Here is a 15,862-nt window from a genome sequence, read left to right as displayed (position 1 = left end):
AGCTTTCGAGATGAGACGAATGCACAATGCTAGTACTCAAGGGTAGGGCATAATTGACCGTTACTAACATTGTATCTCATGTCATTTACTCTATGCTTCAGTTAATTCACATGTGTATATCTGACATCAATATCTATCCTTCCTTATAATTCCCGACATTCTCCTCCCAAAGCTTCTGACAATCCACATTCGCTCCCAATTTCGCACACATCAAGAACGCCCCGCTCAATTTCCTATTGAGAGAGTAGGTTTCTTGTGGAGGAGGGGTTAATCGATGTTTCAACATGATAGGGATGAGGGCTCGAACAGAGTCTGTAATGGTTTGTTTGGCGAATGGGTATTTTCCGGAATACGAGAATGGACCTAAAATGATGTTAACGGAAATTAGCAATATGTCGAGTGATATGGCGATGATCATTACATAATGCTATGATTTGATCATGGCGAGTATTGATTGCGTCAAGAGAGAGGTTGTGACTCACTCGCAACCAATGCCATAGAATCCAAATGAGCTTCCACCATGACCTATGAACAATCAGTCAGCACACTTTGCGAATGACCTGGTAAAGTCAATTGTTGTAATTAAACAAGTACAACTCACATCATTCTCTTCACCAGTCAGATAACCCAATTTGAGACTCTCCTCTCTCATCATTCCCCTGTCGCCTACCAGGCAAGACTTCAACAATCGATACCAACCATCCATAAACTCCTTGGTATATTCTCTAGAAGCTCCGAAATCAATCAGCTGGATACCTTCTTTACCATTCGTATTGGTGTAGAGGAAGTTCGCCCAATTGGGATCGGTCTGCATGAATCGGAATTGGAATAGTTCCATTAAACATAATCGGAGGATGTTGGTTCCGATCTGCGCACGTCAGTAGTATGATCAGTTCAATTCAGCTGTCATCAGAGAATGTGGTACACGTGAGATTTGTATGAGGACAAAATGATATTCGCATCTTGTAGAGATAAGAAATGTTTGTGAGCTCTAGAAAATCGTACTCACCCTATCTCTTGCCTCTTGGCTCAATCCCCTAACTTTACTCAAAGGTTTCCCATCCATCCAGCTAGTAGTCAACACCCGTCCAGTTGTTCCCTCTTCTACAACACTGGGTACCGAGAAATACTCATCATCTTTGAGCAATTCCGCGAACTTCCTTCCTGCCGCAGCTTCCATGACGTAATCGCACTCATCTTGCAATTCCCTCCTCATGACTGCTATTGTATTTTGCAAATACAGTCCCTTGGGTAACAATGCAGAAGATCGTAACAACAACGATATGTTATTCAAATCCGATTCGATAGATGACGATACACCTGGGAATTGAATTTTCACCGCCACGGTCTCATCAGTAGAGGCAAGCGTCGCTCGATGGACTTGACCTATTGATGCGGATGCGATGGGGGTACGGTCGAATGAGGAGAAGAGGGTTTGCCAATCTGAACCGAATTCTTCTCGCATTACTTTCTACAGATACATTTGAGTCAATAGATGCGGTAGTCGAAATCCTTGGAATACAGGATACTCACCTCCATCTGCCAATCAGGCATATAATTCGCATGAGCCTGAACCTGGTGTAAGACTTGTTCGATCTCAGGAGGTAACATGTGATTGTCTGCCGGTAAACTCATCATTAGTCATGACCTCTCTTTTACCTCTCTGTCTGTAATGGGAAGTCAACATACCTTGTATACTCATGAATTGACCCAATTTCAACGCTGCACCCCTCATTCTTCCTAAAGTAGCGACCAGTCTCCTTATATTTGCATCACTCATGAATACACTTCCACTACTCTTGTTCCCTCCTGCAGTACGACGGATCGACTCTGATGCTGCTCCGATAGATAAAGATGCAGCAAGAGCTATGAGGGATGTACACGAATTAGCTTATCACATAGAGTATATACAGTAAGAGTTCGCTTACATCCATAATGGAATAATCTGCCTAGTCTTGATGAAGGGACCTTTGACGCTCTCAACACCACTGGGATCTATACACGAGAAATCAGCTTGGTCATTCGGGTCTGTGATAACAAAACGTTGATCATCACGACTCACCTCTGCTTCATCGTCTAATTGCGATTTTAGAGATGTCGGATCAGCTCCCCGATCCTCCAGACCATCCACCGTCTCTATGGGTTGAGCAGGACTAGATTCTCCAGATATCGCTGAATTGGTATTCAGCTGTATGGGTTGCGATGCTTCCGTTAAAAGTCCAGCTGGTATCGACACATCCTTCTCAACCTGCTTAATACCTCCAGAGGCAGCAGAGTTTGTAGTCGGACCTTCTACGTTCGATGATACTCCCTCGGGAGGTGTAGGTATGGAATAAGCCGAAGCATTTACCAGCTCATCTAACGGCTTAGATTTAGACTCTGTATTGGACCAATTGATGTTCTCCTCTTTTGTAGCAGTCGATTGGACAGAAACGGAAGGAGAAGCAGAAGAGGTTTCTAATTTCCTTTTCCTAGATTGTTCAGCTTCTATATGTCTATCAGGGTGGGTATCAGGTGCAGGGGGTGGATTCTGCCGAGGTGAAGCTTTGATCAGATCATTCAACGAGGGTCCAATAGAATTTGTTGGTGGTTGTCTGGGAGTTGAGCTTGTACTCGATGAAACTGTCTTGGTCTGAGGCTTTGAGGGTGAAGGGGAAATGGGAGTATAGGAGAGGGACGTGGGAGGTAGGCCTTTCTTCTTACGTTGTTCAGCTTCTATATGTCTATCTGGATGAGTGTCCGGTGCAGGTGGTGGAGGTGAGTGAGGAGCTTGGGATATCAACCTATCGAGAGGAGATAACCTCCTCGAAGATGTAGAAGAAGAAGCCGGAGGGAGAGGGGTCGATCTCGATTCATGTTGTTCCAGTATATCCGATAATGTCTGTAATTTTGTCAGATCATTTTGTACTTGATCGACACTTGATTCCGGATCCAGAACTACCTCCTTCTCCTTGCCTTTGCCTTTGCTTGTATGTTGGCTGTTGACGGAAGCAGCAGTAGACAGAGCAGCTACTTCTTCCAGCTGTATGGCAGCTGAACGAGCTACCACTCGAATGACGGCGGAGAGCATCGCCAGGTGTACCTCTGCAAGGCTGACTGAGGGCTTGCTGATGATATTCTCGAAGGCTAGAACAGCACGATCTGTGTAGGCTTGTCCTAGTCTCGCACCTGATCTGATATCTGATCTGATCTGAATCTTCGAAAGATCTTGTGGTTTTACTGACAATCGAGCCATTCCACGTGGATATGCTCTGGTGCCCCGCTGAGTCGGAGTGTGCCGGACACTGTTTGAATAGTAGGGACTCAACGGAAAACATTGCTCGTGTCTCTTGCTTGATCTCTGTCCAACGACACAAGATCCAAAACAAAGCCCATATGACTGGTAATAATCAGGCAGACGATCAATCCCGGGATCTCCCTTAGACTGTCAAACTATAAAAATCCATCAACAACATCCTTGGAAACCTCTTTTTCCTCTTTCCTTCTTCACACCCTTCCCCCTTCAATCGAAAAGAATTCACGAAAATGTCAATCCGTATAGCAGCCTTACGTGCAGCTCGACCTGCCTCGTCTCGCCCAAAAGTCTCTCTTCCCCAGCTGAGCAGACGGGCCTACTCTACTCCATCTTCTCGAGCTGCCCCGTCGTATAGGGGCTTGGGCGCTTCAGCAGCTACGGGTTTTGCCATTGCTTTGGGATATACCATCTACCATGGGTACAACGAGTCAAAACAGGTCAGCTCAACAATACGCACCGTAGTCGTACAGAGCTGATTCTATGAGTCAATAGGTCCGATGTGATGCTGCTCCCCTTGTCGATGCTGTAGATACCTATGGATACCCTTGGTTACCAGTCGATGCTATTGAAAAGGATGATCCCAAGGTATGTACTGTTGATTTGTGAATCTTTTGTATCACCCATTTTACTTTCGCTTCTGCAATAACGTTGTTCCCGTTTGTACAAGCTTAGCTAATGAAATCTGTTCTCTTAGAATCCCATGCGTATACGAATGGCTAACTGGGTAAAATCCCTCCAAGATCACATCGTAAACACAATGGAAGAGATCGAATCTGCTTCTGAACCCAACTCCTTCTCACCCTCTTCTGAATCACCTAAATTCCTTAGAGATACGTGGTTGAGGAAAGAAGGGGGTGAAGGATCTTCATGTGTTTTAGCAGGTGGTAGAGTATTTGAAAAAGCAGGTGTGAACGTTTCAGTCGTCCACGGTTCGTTACCACCTCGAGCTCAAAAAGCAATGTTACCCGATCATCCATCTTTACCTGAACCCATCGAGACCGTTCCATTCTTCGCTACCGGTTTATCAATCGTCATCCATCCTCGAAACCCACATGTACCTACTGTTCATCTGAATTATAGGTACTTCGAAATTGAAGATCCTCAAAATCCAAATGAACCTAAAGCATGGTGGTTCGGTGGAGGATCAGATTTGACTCCATCATATCTAGATGAAGATGATTGTATACATTTCCATCAAGAACTAAAAAAAGCTTGTGATAAGCATGATTCAAGATATTGGCCAGATTTCAAAAAAGCATGCGACAAGTACTTTTTCATCACTCATCGAGGTGAATCAAGAGGTATAGGAGGAATCTTCTTCGACGATCTTACGACTTCAAGTCCGATAAATCAACCTCCCGTATCGACAATGAAACATAAGACGAAAGAGGATCTATTCGAATTTGTAAAAGATGCTTCATCGGCGTTTCTACCTGCCTACGTACCGATAGTTTACAAGCATAAAGATAGGAAATGGACGGAAGAAGAGAGAAGATGGCAACAATTGAGAAGAGGTAGATATGTAGAGTTCAACCTGGTTTATGATAGAGGTACTAAGTTCGGATTACATACGCCCGGTGCGAGAGTGGAAAGTATCTTAATGAGGTGAGTTTGAAATCTGTGACTTGAAACAACCGTCCAACCTCGATTTACTAGATATGATCCAATTCACACATACACCCTGCTTCTGTCTGCATATGGAGAGCACCTTGCTGACCTTTTATCTTATTAGTCTACCCGAAACAGCCAGATGGGAATACATGTCCCCCGTAGGAGCAGAGGGAACTAACACCCCCGAAGAAGAATTACAGAAAGTATTGAAAAACCCTAAAGAGTGGGTATGAAGGGTATGATCATTACGGGGGGATGGGTTGTATACAACAAGTAGAAGTGGAATCATCAGCAGAAGCATAGACCAAATAATACAGTCTAATCAAGGAAATTTGGGATACTCTCACACATTCGTTCATACGCATCTCATAACGTCTCAACTGATCAGTTTGTTATGCATTATCATCATCTTTTGCACGTAGCTGTTTTCAAGGTGGGAGTACGAATCCATCCATGATCATATGTAATACAACAATATCTAAGATCTAACACATCGCTTTAACATTATCTACTACTTGTATACCCAAAAGAATCAAACTAATACCCAATTATTTTCCAACAATCAATGGAAACTCAACGCCCACCAACCAATTCAACAAACCTGGCCACCATCATGCGACGACCGTCCCAGGGTTGGAAGGTATACTCTCTTCCTCCTCCTCAATGATCTTATGATGATCCCTTCTTACCACACTGGGAGTTTGGGGTATAGCAGGCATCCTATTGAAAGACGGAGTAGACATGACTCTCATCCTGTTCACCGTACCCGGTGTAGAAGGTATCCTGCGATATACCGTACCTGGCGTAGAAGGTATTCTCCCAGCACCCATAGGTGTAGGTGGTACACCAGGTGGACGTTTAGGTCGAGCTTGGAGTCGGAGATCTTTGTTATCGATAGCAACTGATTTAGTGCACTGTGAAGTGGACCGATAAATGATTAGCTCATGTCCATTCATGTATTGATGGACCTGGTATTATGAGTCAAACTCACATTAGAAGTCTTGTAGATCCCTACTAATCGATGCGCCAATTCGAACATATCATTCCTCAACGAAATGACGATACTAGGTACAATCAAAAACGTCTACAGTCAGCTGATATGCATCTATGGAATAAATCACTGTAAGTCTCCAGTTTGCCAAACTTACAATTGAGCAGCTTGAGTTTTGGATTGAATGTAATTAGCCACAATCGAGACATTCTTGAAATCCAATGCAGCGTCAATCTCATCCATGAAATATAGCGGAGTTGGCTTGAAGACGTGTAATGCGAATACCAAAGCTAACGAGGCGAGGGTCTATGTAGAACCAGTGAATCGTCAGTCTGACTGATGACGTATATCAAGGAGCAATCCCAACTGACCTTCTCTCCTCCGGATAAATTCGCAATAGCTCTCCAAGATTTCTTAGGAGGCATGATAGACAAGACCACACCTGTTTATTCCAATGTCAGCTTGTCATCCCCGGAAATGAAGGATGAGACAAGACTAGCTCACCTTCAGAGAACGGATCCATACTATCTATCAATTCAATCTCGGCATTACCACCCATCGTGATCATCTACAAATATACCACAGTCAGCGCATACTGAAAAGCACACCTTATAGGATGTGACCCACCTGATACATTTCCTTCAATTTCGAACTGATCGCTGTGAAACCACTCATGAACTCATCCAATCTGACTTTCCTCAAATCATCATATCGCTGCTTGGCTGAATCCCTCGCATTGGTGACAGCTTCCATATCTCTCGCTCGATCGAGGAACTCGGCTTCTCGCTTTCGATATTCCGCTAAGATATTCAAGTTGGGTCGGGCTTTACCGATTTCCTCTGTATATGATATTATTATTGATCAGTGTCGATCCCATGATGACCCGAGGATATGCACAAGTCCAGTTCACTCACCCTCAAGTTCGGTAATTTCAGCGTTCAACAACTCCTTATCTACTTCTCTCAATTCATCAGGTGAATATTCCACCAATTCAGTCGAGTTCTCCTTTTTCTTCTTAGGTGCTTTCTTCTCAGTAGGCTCGACTTCGCCTTCTACTCCATTACCTTCTTCCGCAGGAGTTTCACCTTCCTGAGGTTCAGGTTCGGCAGCATCTCTGTTCTCTACCTGCTCGTCTTCCTCCTCTTCCTCGTCGTCCTCACTAAGATTGATCGTCAGCTTCTGCTTAGTAATACATGCCGAAGAGAACAGAAGAGCTTACTCGATATAGACCAATTCTAATTCTTCATGTCTCTTCCTCCAATGTTTATACTTATCTTTACTATCTTTCTGTATCCTGGCATTATCTTCAATCTTCTGCTTGATGTCCATCTATCATCACCAAAAACAACACATCAGCATCATATCCTTATATACGTTGCTAGATTTGTCGACTCACCTCTAACGCTCTAAATGCATTAATGCCTTGCATCTTCTCATCCAATTCTTTCTTACTTTCCTCCAAAGCTTCTTTCCCCTCTTCACTTGCATCCTGAGCTTCCTGAACTTTGCTCTTAATCACATTAAGATCATTCGAACATTCCTTCAGATCATTTTCAACCACTTCCAATTCACTTTCGACCTCTTCCAAGGCAAGTTGGTTCTTCTCAATTGACTTGGTCAATTTCGCTGAATCCCTTTGTGATTTAGATTGTCCAACTTCAGCTTTAGTGATAGCTTCGTTGGCCAGATCCAATAGTCCCTTGGTGGTCGATACTTTAGATTGGATAGCTCTGAGTCTTACTCCACCCACATCGAGAATCTTGTTTTGTAGCGATTTGATCTGTTCATTTATACCTGATGATTTCTCGCGTAATTTGTCTGTCTCTTTACTCAGAGTTGAGATTTCAGAATCCAGTTGTTTGATCCTTTTCTCATCGTCCGCATCAGGTTTAGCTTGTGATCTATCCCATCATGACCATCAGCGAATGACCTTTGTATTTCCTCTGATTCAGTTGTTACACTCACATCAGTTCTTTCAATCTCTTTTCACCTTCTTCAATCCTCTTTCTCTGCGTTCGCACATCCAATTCAACTTTTTCCAGCTGAATTTCGATTTCCGGTATACGCTTTTTCAACTGTCTTACTTCTCCTTCTACCTGTTTCTTCTCTTCTTGAAATTTCACTAGTCCATCTTGAGCGATAGAAGCTTCTTTCTCGTATCTCGCCACAACTTCAGGTGCGACCTTATCAGCCGCAAACTTGGATGACATTCCACCTCGGGATACTTTCGCTCCTCCTCCTGACATCGTACCAGATGGGTCGATCAGTTGTCCAGCTAAAGTCACAACCCTCCATCGTTTCTTGCCGTACCCTATACGTTGAGCTTGGACCAGGTCTGTAGCTACTAAGGTATCTCTCAATCCCTTGTAAAAGGCAGGTGCGAATTTGGGATCTTTAGGTTTGATCAAGTCGAATAACCTCGGTACGTTCTCAGGTGTATCGATACGTCCTAAGTCTCTGGGAGGGAGCTTTTCAAGTACCATAAATGATGCTCGACCGACATTGCCTTTTCGTAGATGTTCGATACAAGCTTGACCTTGTTCAACGGTATCCACTACCAAATTGTTCAGAGCTCCGCAAGCGGTGGTAACGGCAACGTCATATTTCTCATCGATAACACCAAGATCACCCAGTCGGCCCTAATGCTCATCATCAGTTGTCAAGTCGAAATCTCCATCTTGTTAGTCCTGGTATTCAACTCACATGGAACCCCTTAATTCGACCTTGGTCTCGAAGCTTGTTCAGACTGCTCAGAACGGCGTTCTCACTCTTGTCCGCCGCAAGAGAGGCTTTCGCTTCATCAGCTTTTGACCGAGAGGCCGATACATTTGCTCGCAGTTGTTCCGATCGGGCATTCATATCCTACAATGACCATCAAATCATCAGCTTCCTGTCCGTTGCTAATAGTTTGACAGCATGACCTACCTCGAGTCTCGACTCAGCTTCAGCAAGTTCTTTCTTCGCCTTTACATGCTCTTTCTTCAATGCATCATATTCTTCATGTTTCCCTTCATCACCATCTTTCAGAGCTTGAAGGTTAGCTTTCGCTTCGTCCAGAGCAATCTGCATGGAAGTAGCCTTTTCAGCTAACAAGTCCCTTTCCGAAGTGGCGACATCGATCAACGATTGTTTTTCACTGATCTTCGCTGTCCAAGGTTCGAGTTCTCGTTGTTTCACTTCGATTTGTGTAGTGAATTCGGCAGTTTTATCTGAAACCAATAATGTTCAGCTACTTCCGCTTACAAATTCGGGCATGCGGAAACTTACCTTTCAAGTCATCAACGACTTCTTCGAGTTCCGCTTGTTCCGTCTCAAGTTTCTCTTCGAGGTCAGCTACTTTGGTTCGATTCTTCTCTAGATCGGCATTATGGTTCTCGATAGCTGAAAGAGCTTCTGACCTAGCATGACCGTCCTATGAAGATCAATCACATTGTCAGTCACACCTACTTCAGGCTGATTCGGTCAGATTAGACAGTGTGGTGCCGAAACCTACATCCTGTATGGATTTCTTGAACTTCTTCTGTTTGGTCACCAGATGTTTCTTCTTCTCAGCCAAGCCAACTTCCTCTTTCTCGAACTTCTTTGCGTCTTTGAGCAAAGCATCTGTCAATCGTTTGACCTCCTCGTACGCAGCAAGCCTTTCGTCGTATTCCTTCCGAAGATCACCAATTCGAGAAAGATGGTCGGCATTTCTTTCTTGTTCACTGGTCAAGTCGGAGTTGAGCTTTTCCTGCGATTATATTCATTATGTGTGAATACCCATCATCAGAAATTGTATAGGAATTACTCACAATAGCTTTGGTGGTGATTTCGATATTGTTCTGCAGAGTATGCATGTGATGCTGCCATAAGAGAGATTTCTTCCTGGTCAGCTCATTGGCGTCTCGTAGGTAATCTTCAGCTTCGCGTTTCTTATCCTAACAAGCGGAATCCTCATGTCAGCTTGCGAACTGCAAGATGTTCAGCAGAATGGAGCGCACCTCCAAAGAAGCTTTCTCCCTCTCTACCACTCTCAGTCTATTCATCTTTTCACCTCTTTCATCGTTCAAGGCTTCGACTTCGAGATTGGCTTGTTCGATGGGCTCTTTATACTTGGTGGTACCGATGATATCTTCTAAATACTCTAACAGACCATCTTCATGCTCGTTCTGAGCTTTAGCTTTCATCTGAGCGATCGATTCTACTTCACCCTGTTTTGAGCGCAAACAAGTCAGCCGGCTATTCCTAGATGGAAGTTATATAGCTTACCTGTAAGATTAAGAATCGATTATGGTCTAAATCGATACCTTTACCTTTCAGTAAGGTAGTAACTTCAGTGAAAGAAGAGGTCTTATCGTTGATAGTATATTTCGAAGAATTATTTCTGTAAGCAGTACGAGAAACGACGATCTGCGAGTTGGGTACTAGGAGGAAATTATCCACACCCGGCTACATAACCACATTTAGTAAATTTTCCTGGATCAATCACATAGAACAGCGGATAGAGACTTACCAGATCTACAATCTCTCTAAACCATACTTCGACTGAACAAGTTTCCAAACCTTCTTTCCCGGCTGAATTATGTATCAATTCACTCAATTTACCTTGACGCATCTTACTTGCTCTATATCCAAAAACAAACAATAACGCATCAATGGTATTACTCTTTCCTGAACCGTTTGGACCGACAATTGCCGAGAAGGATTTATGGAATGGACCGATTTCTTGTCTGCCCGCGTAAGATTTGAAATTGACCAATACCAATTTATGAATGGTTAATCGTGGTTTGGGTCCAGCAGGCGTAGGTACTGGTGGAGGAGCAATGTTTATTTGTGGTGGTGATGGTCTGTTTGGTAAAGGTGTAGCTGGCGGAATCTGTGAAGAGGATGATTGTTGTTTTGAAGGTGAATTGTCGATTTTGGCCGTCCCATCTGAATCAGCATCGCTATCGTCACCTGATGGACCATTACCGTTCGGTGTGGGCGATTCAGGTATTTGTGCCAAGGGAGCCATGGGAGTGACATTTCGATTTCGAACTTGATCTGGTAGAGGGATATTTAATGATGAGGCAGGAGTAGCTGGAATGGCGGTAGAAGCTCTTCTATTCCTTCCTGCTAAAGCTTCCTGTAATTCTTCTTCGGCATCATCTTCGTCATCTGATACTATCACTTTCTTCTTCTTCTCCACCTGCGAAGTAGTTTTCTTGGGTTTTGAGACGATGTGTTCTATCATATCCTCTTCCTCTACCTCTTCTTCATCTGGTACGGCATCTTCTTTAGCACCGACAGTGGAATCCGCTTCTGATACCCGCATTTTCCTTGCTCGTTTCTTCGGTACAGGCGCAGACTTCGCTTTGCTACCAGCGCCACGCCTGGGCTTAGGCTTGACATCGTCCTGTTCCTCATAATCATCTTCGTCAGGCGATTGTTCGTCTTCTTCCTCACTCTCTGCGGCTGGGGGAGGCGCTGTGGAAACAGATTTTCTGCTCCTTGAGCTCCGAGGGGGCGCAGAGCTTGTCGAGATGGTAGAAGCACCTGAAACTCTTGACGACCTTCTTGGTGGCATGTTGACACGGTCAGAGAGGGTGGGCGTCGATAATGATAATACTAATGATTGATGATCAAGGTATGTCAAACGTATACGGTACAGTGGATTTGTTTACGAGTTCTTGGATTGTTGTTGATTTCGTCTCGAGGTCGTTCCTGATTTCATGAGCCAACACGTGGCAAGTCAACGCGACGCGTCCCGACCAAACGAATGTGGCACATATGACACCAAAGGATGTCGCATGCCTGACAAAGAATTGGAGATAGGCATGCCACGGTGCCACAACCGATGGTAGCGTGGAGACCCGCTCTCAACCAAGATTTCAACTCACTCAGACAGTCATAAACCACAGCTTTTGTCCTCGCTCACCACCATACACAACACTACATACCCATACAATCCTCATATACATTCTTTATTACTCTCACACCCAATATATACCACCACATTTGTCTGATCCTTTGTCCCCTTCAAACGTATCGATACCAGCAGAAGAAGAATCTACTCAGAAATCGACAGACAAACGGAATAACAACCAGTCACAATGTCCTGGCAGCCTTCGGAACAGGGGCTTCAGGAAGTCTTGGGAATGTTGAGGGATACCAGTAGTACGGATAGTGAGGTGCAGAGGAATGTCGCGCAGGTGAGTCTGCTTCCGTACTCGTATGAGCAAACCTTCTTCACAGTGCAATAGCCGTGACCGAAGTAGTGCCGAATCGTACTGAATATTGGAGCTAATCTGCATTCCATGTATCATAGCGTCTGGATCAATTACGTTTCGTACCGGATTTCCTCGCTTATCTCGCTCATGTCCTCATTCACTGTACCGGCGAACAAGATTCACATCGAGCAGTGGCAGGATTGCTGCTGAAGAACGCCGTCAATCAACGAACAGGCCCGGCTGCCAATGATAACGATGCGAGAGCTATGGCCTATGTGAAATCAACTGTATTGAATGGTCTAGCGGATCCAGATCAAATTGTCAGACAGACTGTCGGTACCGTCATTACAAGTTTGATATCGAATGAGGAACCTGGTGGATGGCCAGAAGCTTTAGATGCGTTGACTAAAGGTATGGCTAGTAGTGATCCGAACATCATCGAGGTGAGTGAGAACAATCATACTAGTACCGCACAGCAATGACTGCTGCTAAACAAATCTCATGTTGTATCGTTTTTAGGGATCTTTCAACTCCTTGCAAAAGATCTGTGAAGATGCCCCCCACAAATTAGATTTCCAAATCCAAGGTAAAAACTTGTTAGATCACTTGGTCCCCCAGTTCATCGAATATACCGCTCATGGAGCACCCAAAATCCGATTATACGCCTTACAAATCCTTCAATCCCTTCTTGCTATCAGAGTATCAGCCGTCACAGCCAACATCGATACTTATATCCAAGCGTTATTCGCCAAGGCTGCAGATGAATCAGCTGACATTCGAAAATGTGTCTGTGCGTCTTTGGGTTTGATCTTGGGTACAAGGCCCGATAAGTTAGTACCGGAGATGAGCAATGTGGTGGACTATATTGCTTTCTGTACTCAAGATGAGGATGATACGGTAGCCTTGGAAGCTTGTGAATTCTGGTTGACATTTGCGGAAGATTCAACTTTGAAAGATCAACTTCGACCCTATCTACCTAAAATCGCTCCATTGCTTTTGAAAGGGATGGTTTATTCCGATTGGGATATCGCTATTTTAGATATCGATGATGTGGATGAAGGTGTAGCAGACAAAGAAACTGATATCAAACCTAGAAACTATTCATCAAAAGTACATTCCACCCATGACACCAACGATCCCTCTTCATCGAAATCTGCTGGTGGAGGTTTATCGAGAGAAGCTCAAGATAAAGCTTTCGACGAGAATGAAGATAATCTAGATGACGAGGATGAAGATGATGATGACTATTTCGATGATGAGGATGGGTCGGGTGAATGGAATATCAGAAAGTGTTCTGCTGCCGCTTTGGACGTTATCGCCGTTTCCTTCGGAAATGATTTACTGGAGATTCTATTACCTTATCTCAGAGATAGAATTTTCGATCAAGAATGGACACAAAGAGAAAGTGGTATTTTAGCATTGGGTGCTATTGCGGAGGGTAAGTAACATACTCCTTTCGTCGTGCTGCAGCTGATCGAATAACGTCGATAGGTTGTATCGACGGTCTCGAGCCCCATTTACCTCAACTCATCCCCTTCCTTCTCAAGACCCTCCAGGATAAGAAGGTAAGCTCGTTATTCTACTCATCAAGATATTTTCTAATAGCTGTTCAGGCTCTCGTTCGATCGATCACCTGCTGGACACTCGGTCGATATGCCAGTTGGTGCGTTCACGTCAACAAGGAAGACAAGACTGAGTACTTCATTCCTACAATGGAAGGTGTAAGTGACGGCTGTTTGGCTATTGTGACATTTTCTAGTCACTGATCGTGCTGCACTTCCGTTTAGCTCCTTCAAATGGTATTAGACGGTAACAAACGAGTCCAAGAAGCTGGATGCTCTGCCTTTGCCACTCTGGAGGAAGAAGCTGGACCAGAGATGGCGCCATACCTCGAACCAATCTTACGAAATCTCACATTCGCTTTCTCAAAGTATCAGCAGAAGAACTTGCTCATCCTCTACGATGCTATTGGTACTCTTGCCGATTCTGTCGGATCCGCATTGGGTGCTCCGGGTTACTTGGATATACTCATGCCTCCTCTGGTTGAGAGATGGCAAAGACTTGGTGATCAGGACCCTGATCTCGTACCATTGCTTGAGGTGAGTTAAGCATGTGCTAGCTTCTTTACATGTCGCTCAACTGACACCACGCACAGTGTCTATCATCAATCTCGATCGCCGCCGGAGGGTCCTTCTCAACCTACACCGGACCAGTCTACCAACGATGTCTTAATATCATCCACGCTACCCTCACCCAATATCAGTCTTTCGAGCAGAACCCCGAGGAGGTTGATGAACCAGATAGGACTTTCATCGTTGTCGCTCTTGATCTGTTATCTGGTCTGGTACAAGGTTTAGGTGAACAGATGCACCAACTCATAAGAGATAGTCAACCTCCATTACTTCATTTACTCGCGCTCTGTTTGACCGTAAGTAGAGTTCTCTTCATCAACAAATATATAGTATATCAGTACTCGGTCGATTGCTGATTCATTTATAGCACTTCGAACCACCTGTCCGACAATCCGCTCACGCCCTCCTAGGAGACATGTCGATGACATGTTTCCCTTTACTTAAACCGGTCATCCCCCAGATCTTACCCAGTGTGATTGAACAGATCGTCGTCGAACCCCCAGCAGACTGTGTATCAGTTTGCAACAACGCTGCGTGGGCCGTCGGAGAAATCGCTTTGCAATTCAATGGCGATTCCGCCATCCTCGAACCATACGTGCCAGCATTGATCCAGCGTTTAGTCCCGATATTATTACATAGCAAATCACCCAAATCCTTAACTGAGAACGCGGCCGTGACGATCGGTAGATTAGGTTTGGTTTGTCCTGCATTGGTAGCCCCCGATTTGGCCAATTTTGCTCAAGCTTGGTGTACTGCCCTGTGGGAGATCAAAGATAATGATGAGAAAGATTCTGCATTTAGAGGATTCTGTATGTTAATTAGTGCCAATCCCGAAGGTATACAAAATGTGAGTTTGGCACACATATCGTCTTAAATAGTTGAGCTGATGTAAAAATTTACCTATCAGAGCTTCATCTTCTTCTGCAATGCCGTCTGCAAATGGCAACATCCATCCAGTCAGCTGGATCAGATGTTCAGAACTGTGAGTCGGATTCAAGACTACTTCTCTCATATATGTTTGGGTTAATAATAAAAGTTACGTTCAGATCCTACAAGGCTTCAAATCAGGATTGGGAGCCAACTGGGACGCTCAAACCAGTACATTCCCACCCGTTATCAAGGCACGTTTGGCCGAGCGATACGGAGTATAACGACTTTCTCGTCAATACCCAAAATCGGTTTTAATCTTAATTATCTCTTTGCTCTCTTGTCCTTCTTCTTTAACGATCGCCTTTAACATACCCTTCACATATATAGATAGGCCTTATGCATCGATACCCTTACATAGCATGAAACAATTACAGTAGAATAGCATATTTTCTTTTCCCTTTCCATAGCATCTTTCTTTTCTACCATAGGCGATAATGATTTTTTCATGACAACAACCGAACCGAATCGGTAAATAACGTAGATAGATTTTTCTTTGAGTAGGTAGTAGGTAGCATCTCTTGGATCTGGTTGAAATGATATATTGAAATGAAGCGAAGAGGCCATAAGTCACATTGGCTTGCCAAGACATTCTGTCTAGCATAACAGGTTGGGAAAGCTGACGATACAACACGTAAGCTATGTACTGACAGTCCACCTTCAATGGGCTGCCACCATTCGTTAAGCAATTTATACATACGCTGAGATCTGGCTTGAC

At 44.2% G+C, this 15,862-nt stretch overlaps 4 protein-coding genes across 4 annotated transcripts; 2 read left to right on the top strand and 2 right to left on the bottom strand.

Annotated features, from left to right (window-relative positions):
- Positions 1 to 133: 133 nt before the first annotated feature.
- L199_004730 (uncharacterized protein) lies at positions 134 to 3,070 on the bottom strand (the record flags this gene model as incomplete). The annotated part of the gene is made up of 8 exons (XM_064890454.1): positions 134 to 363; positions 483 to 525; positions 602 to 868; positions 1,010 to 1,471; positions 1,534 to 1,619; positions 1,690 to 1,866; positions 1,929 to 1,995; positions 2,063 to 3,070. The coding sequence occupies 8 exons, from the start codon at positions 3,068 to 3,070 to the stop codon at positions 134 to 136; spliced, it is 2,340 nt and encodes a 779-aa protein (XP_064746526.1).
- A 455-nt stretch (positions 3,071 to 3,525) lies between these two features.
- L199_004729 (uncharacterized protein) lies at positions 3,526 to 5,139 on the top strand (the record flags this gene model as incomplete). The annotated part of the gene is made up of 4 exons (XM_064890453.1): positions 3,526 to 3,732; positions 3,788 to 3,880; positions 3,990 to 4,900; positions 5,028 to 5,139. 4 exons carry the CDS (start codon positions 3,526 to 3,528, stop codon positions 5,137 to 5,139), a joined length of 1,323 nt encoding a protein of 440 aa, XP_064746525.1.
- Positions 5,140 to 5,517: 378 nt separating this feature from the next.
- L199_004728 (uncharacterized protein) lies at positions 5,518 to 11,442 on the bottom strand (the record flags this gene model as incomplete). Its single annotated transcript, XM_064890452.1, has 18 exons — positions 5,518 to 5,820; positions 5,898 to 5,970; positions 6,055 to 6,203; positions 6,269 to 6,339; positions 6,402 to 6,465; positions 6,525 to 6,736; positions 6,812 to 7,056; positions 7,117 to 7,226; positions 7,294 to 7,798; positions 7,863 to 8,536; positions 8,601 to 8,759; positions 8,823 to 9,106; positions 9,165 to 9,309; positions 9,391 to 9,627; positions 9,689 to 9,814; positions 9,878 to 10,087; positions 10,146 to 10,325; positions 10,390 to 11,442. The coding sequence occupies 18 exons, from the start codon at positions 11,440 to 11,442 to the stop codon at positions 5,518 to 5,520; spliced, it is 4,800 nt and encodes a 1,599-aa protein (XP_064746524.1).
- Positions 11,443 to 11,968: 526 nt separating this feature from the next.
- L199_004727 (uncharacterized protein) lies at positions 11,969 to 15,368 on the top strand (the record flags this gene model as incomplete). Its single annotated transcript, XM_064890451.1, has 10 exons — positions 11,969 to 12,067; positions 12,184 to 12,528; positions 12,605 to 13,523; positions 13,577 to 13,650; positions 13,699 to 13,806; positions 13,873 to 14,184; positions 14,241 to 14,513; positions 14,585 to 15,064; positions 15,125 to 15,199; positions 15,264 to 15,368. 10 exons carry the CDS (start codon positions 11,969 to 11,971, stop codon positions 15,366 to 15,368), a joined length of 2,790 nt encoding a protein of 929 aa, XP_064746523.1.
- Positions 15,369 to 15,862: the final 494 nt, after the last annotated feature.

Source organism: Kwoniella botswanensis, chromosome 1 (genome assembly GCF_036426115.1).
Source record: "Kwoniella botswanensis chromosome 1, complete sequence".
Taxonomy (NCBI): domain Eukaryota; kingdom Fungi; phylum Basidiomycota; class Tremellomycetes; order Tremellales; family Cryptococcaceae; genus Kwoniella; species Kwoniella botswanensis.
The sequence above is the reverse complement of the archived record's forward strand: the minus strand, read 5'-3'. Positions and strand labels throughout refer to the sequence as shown.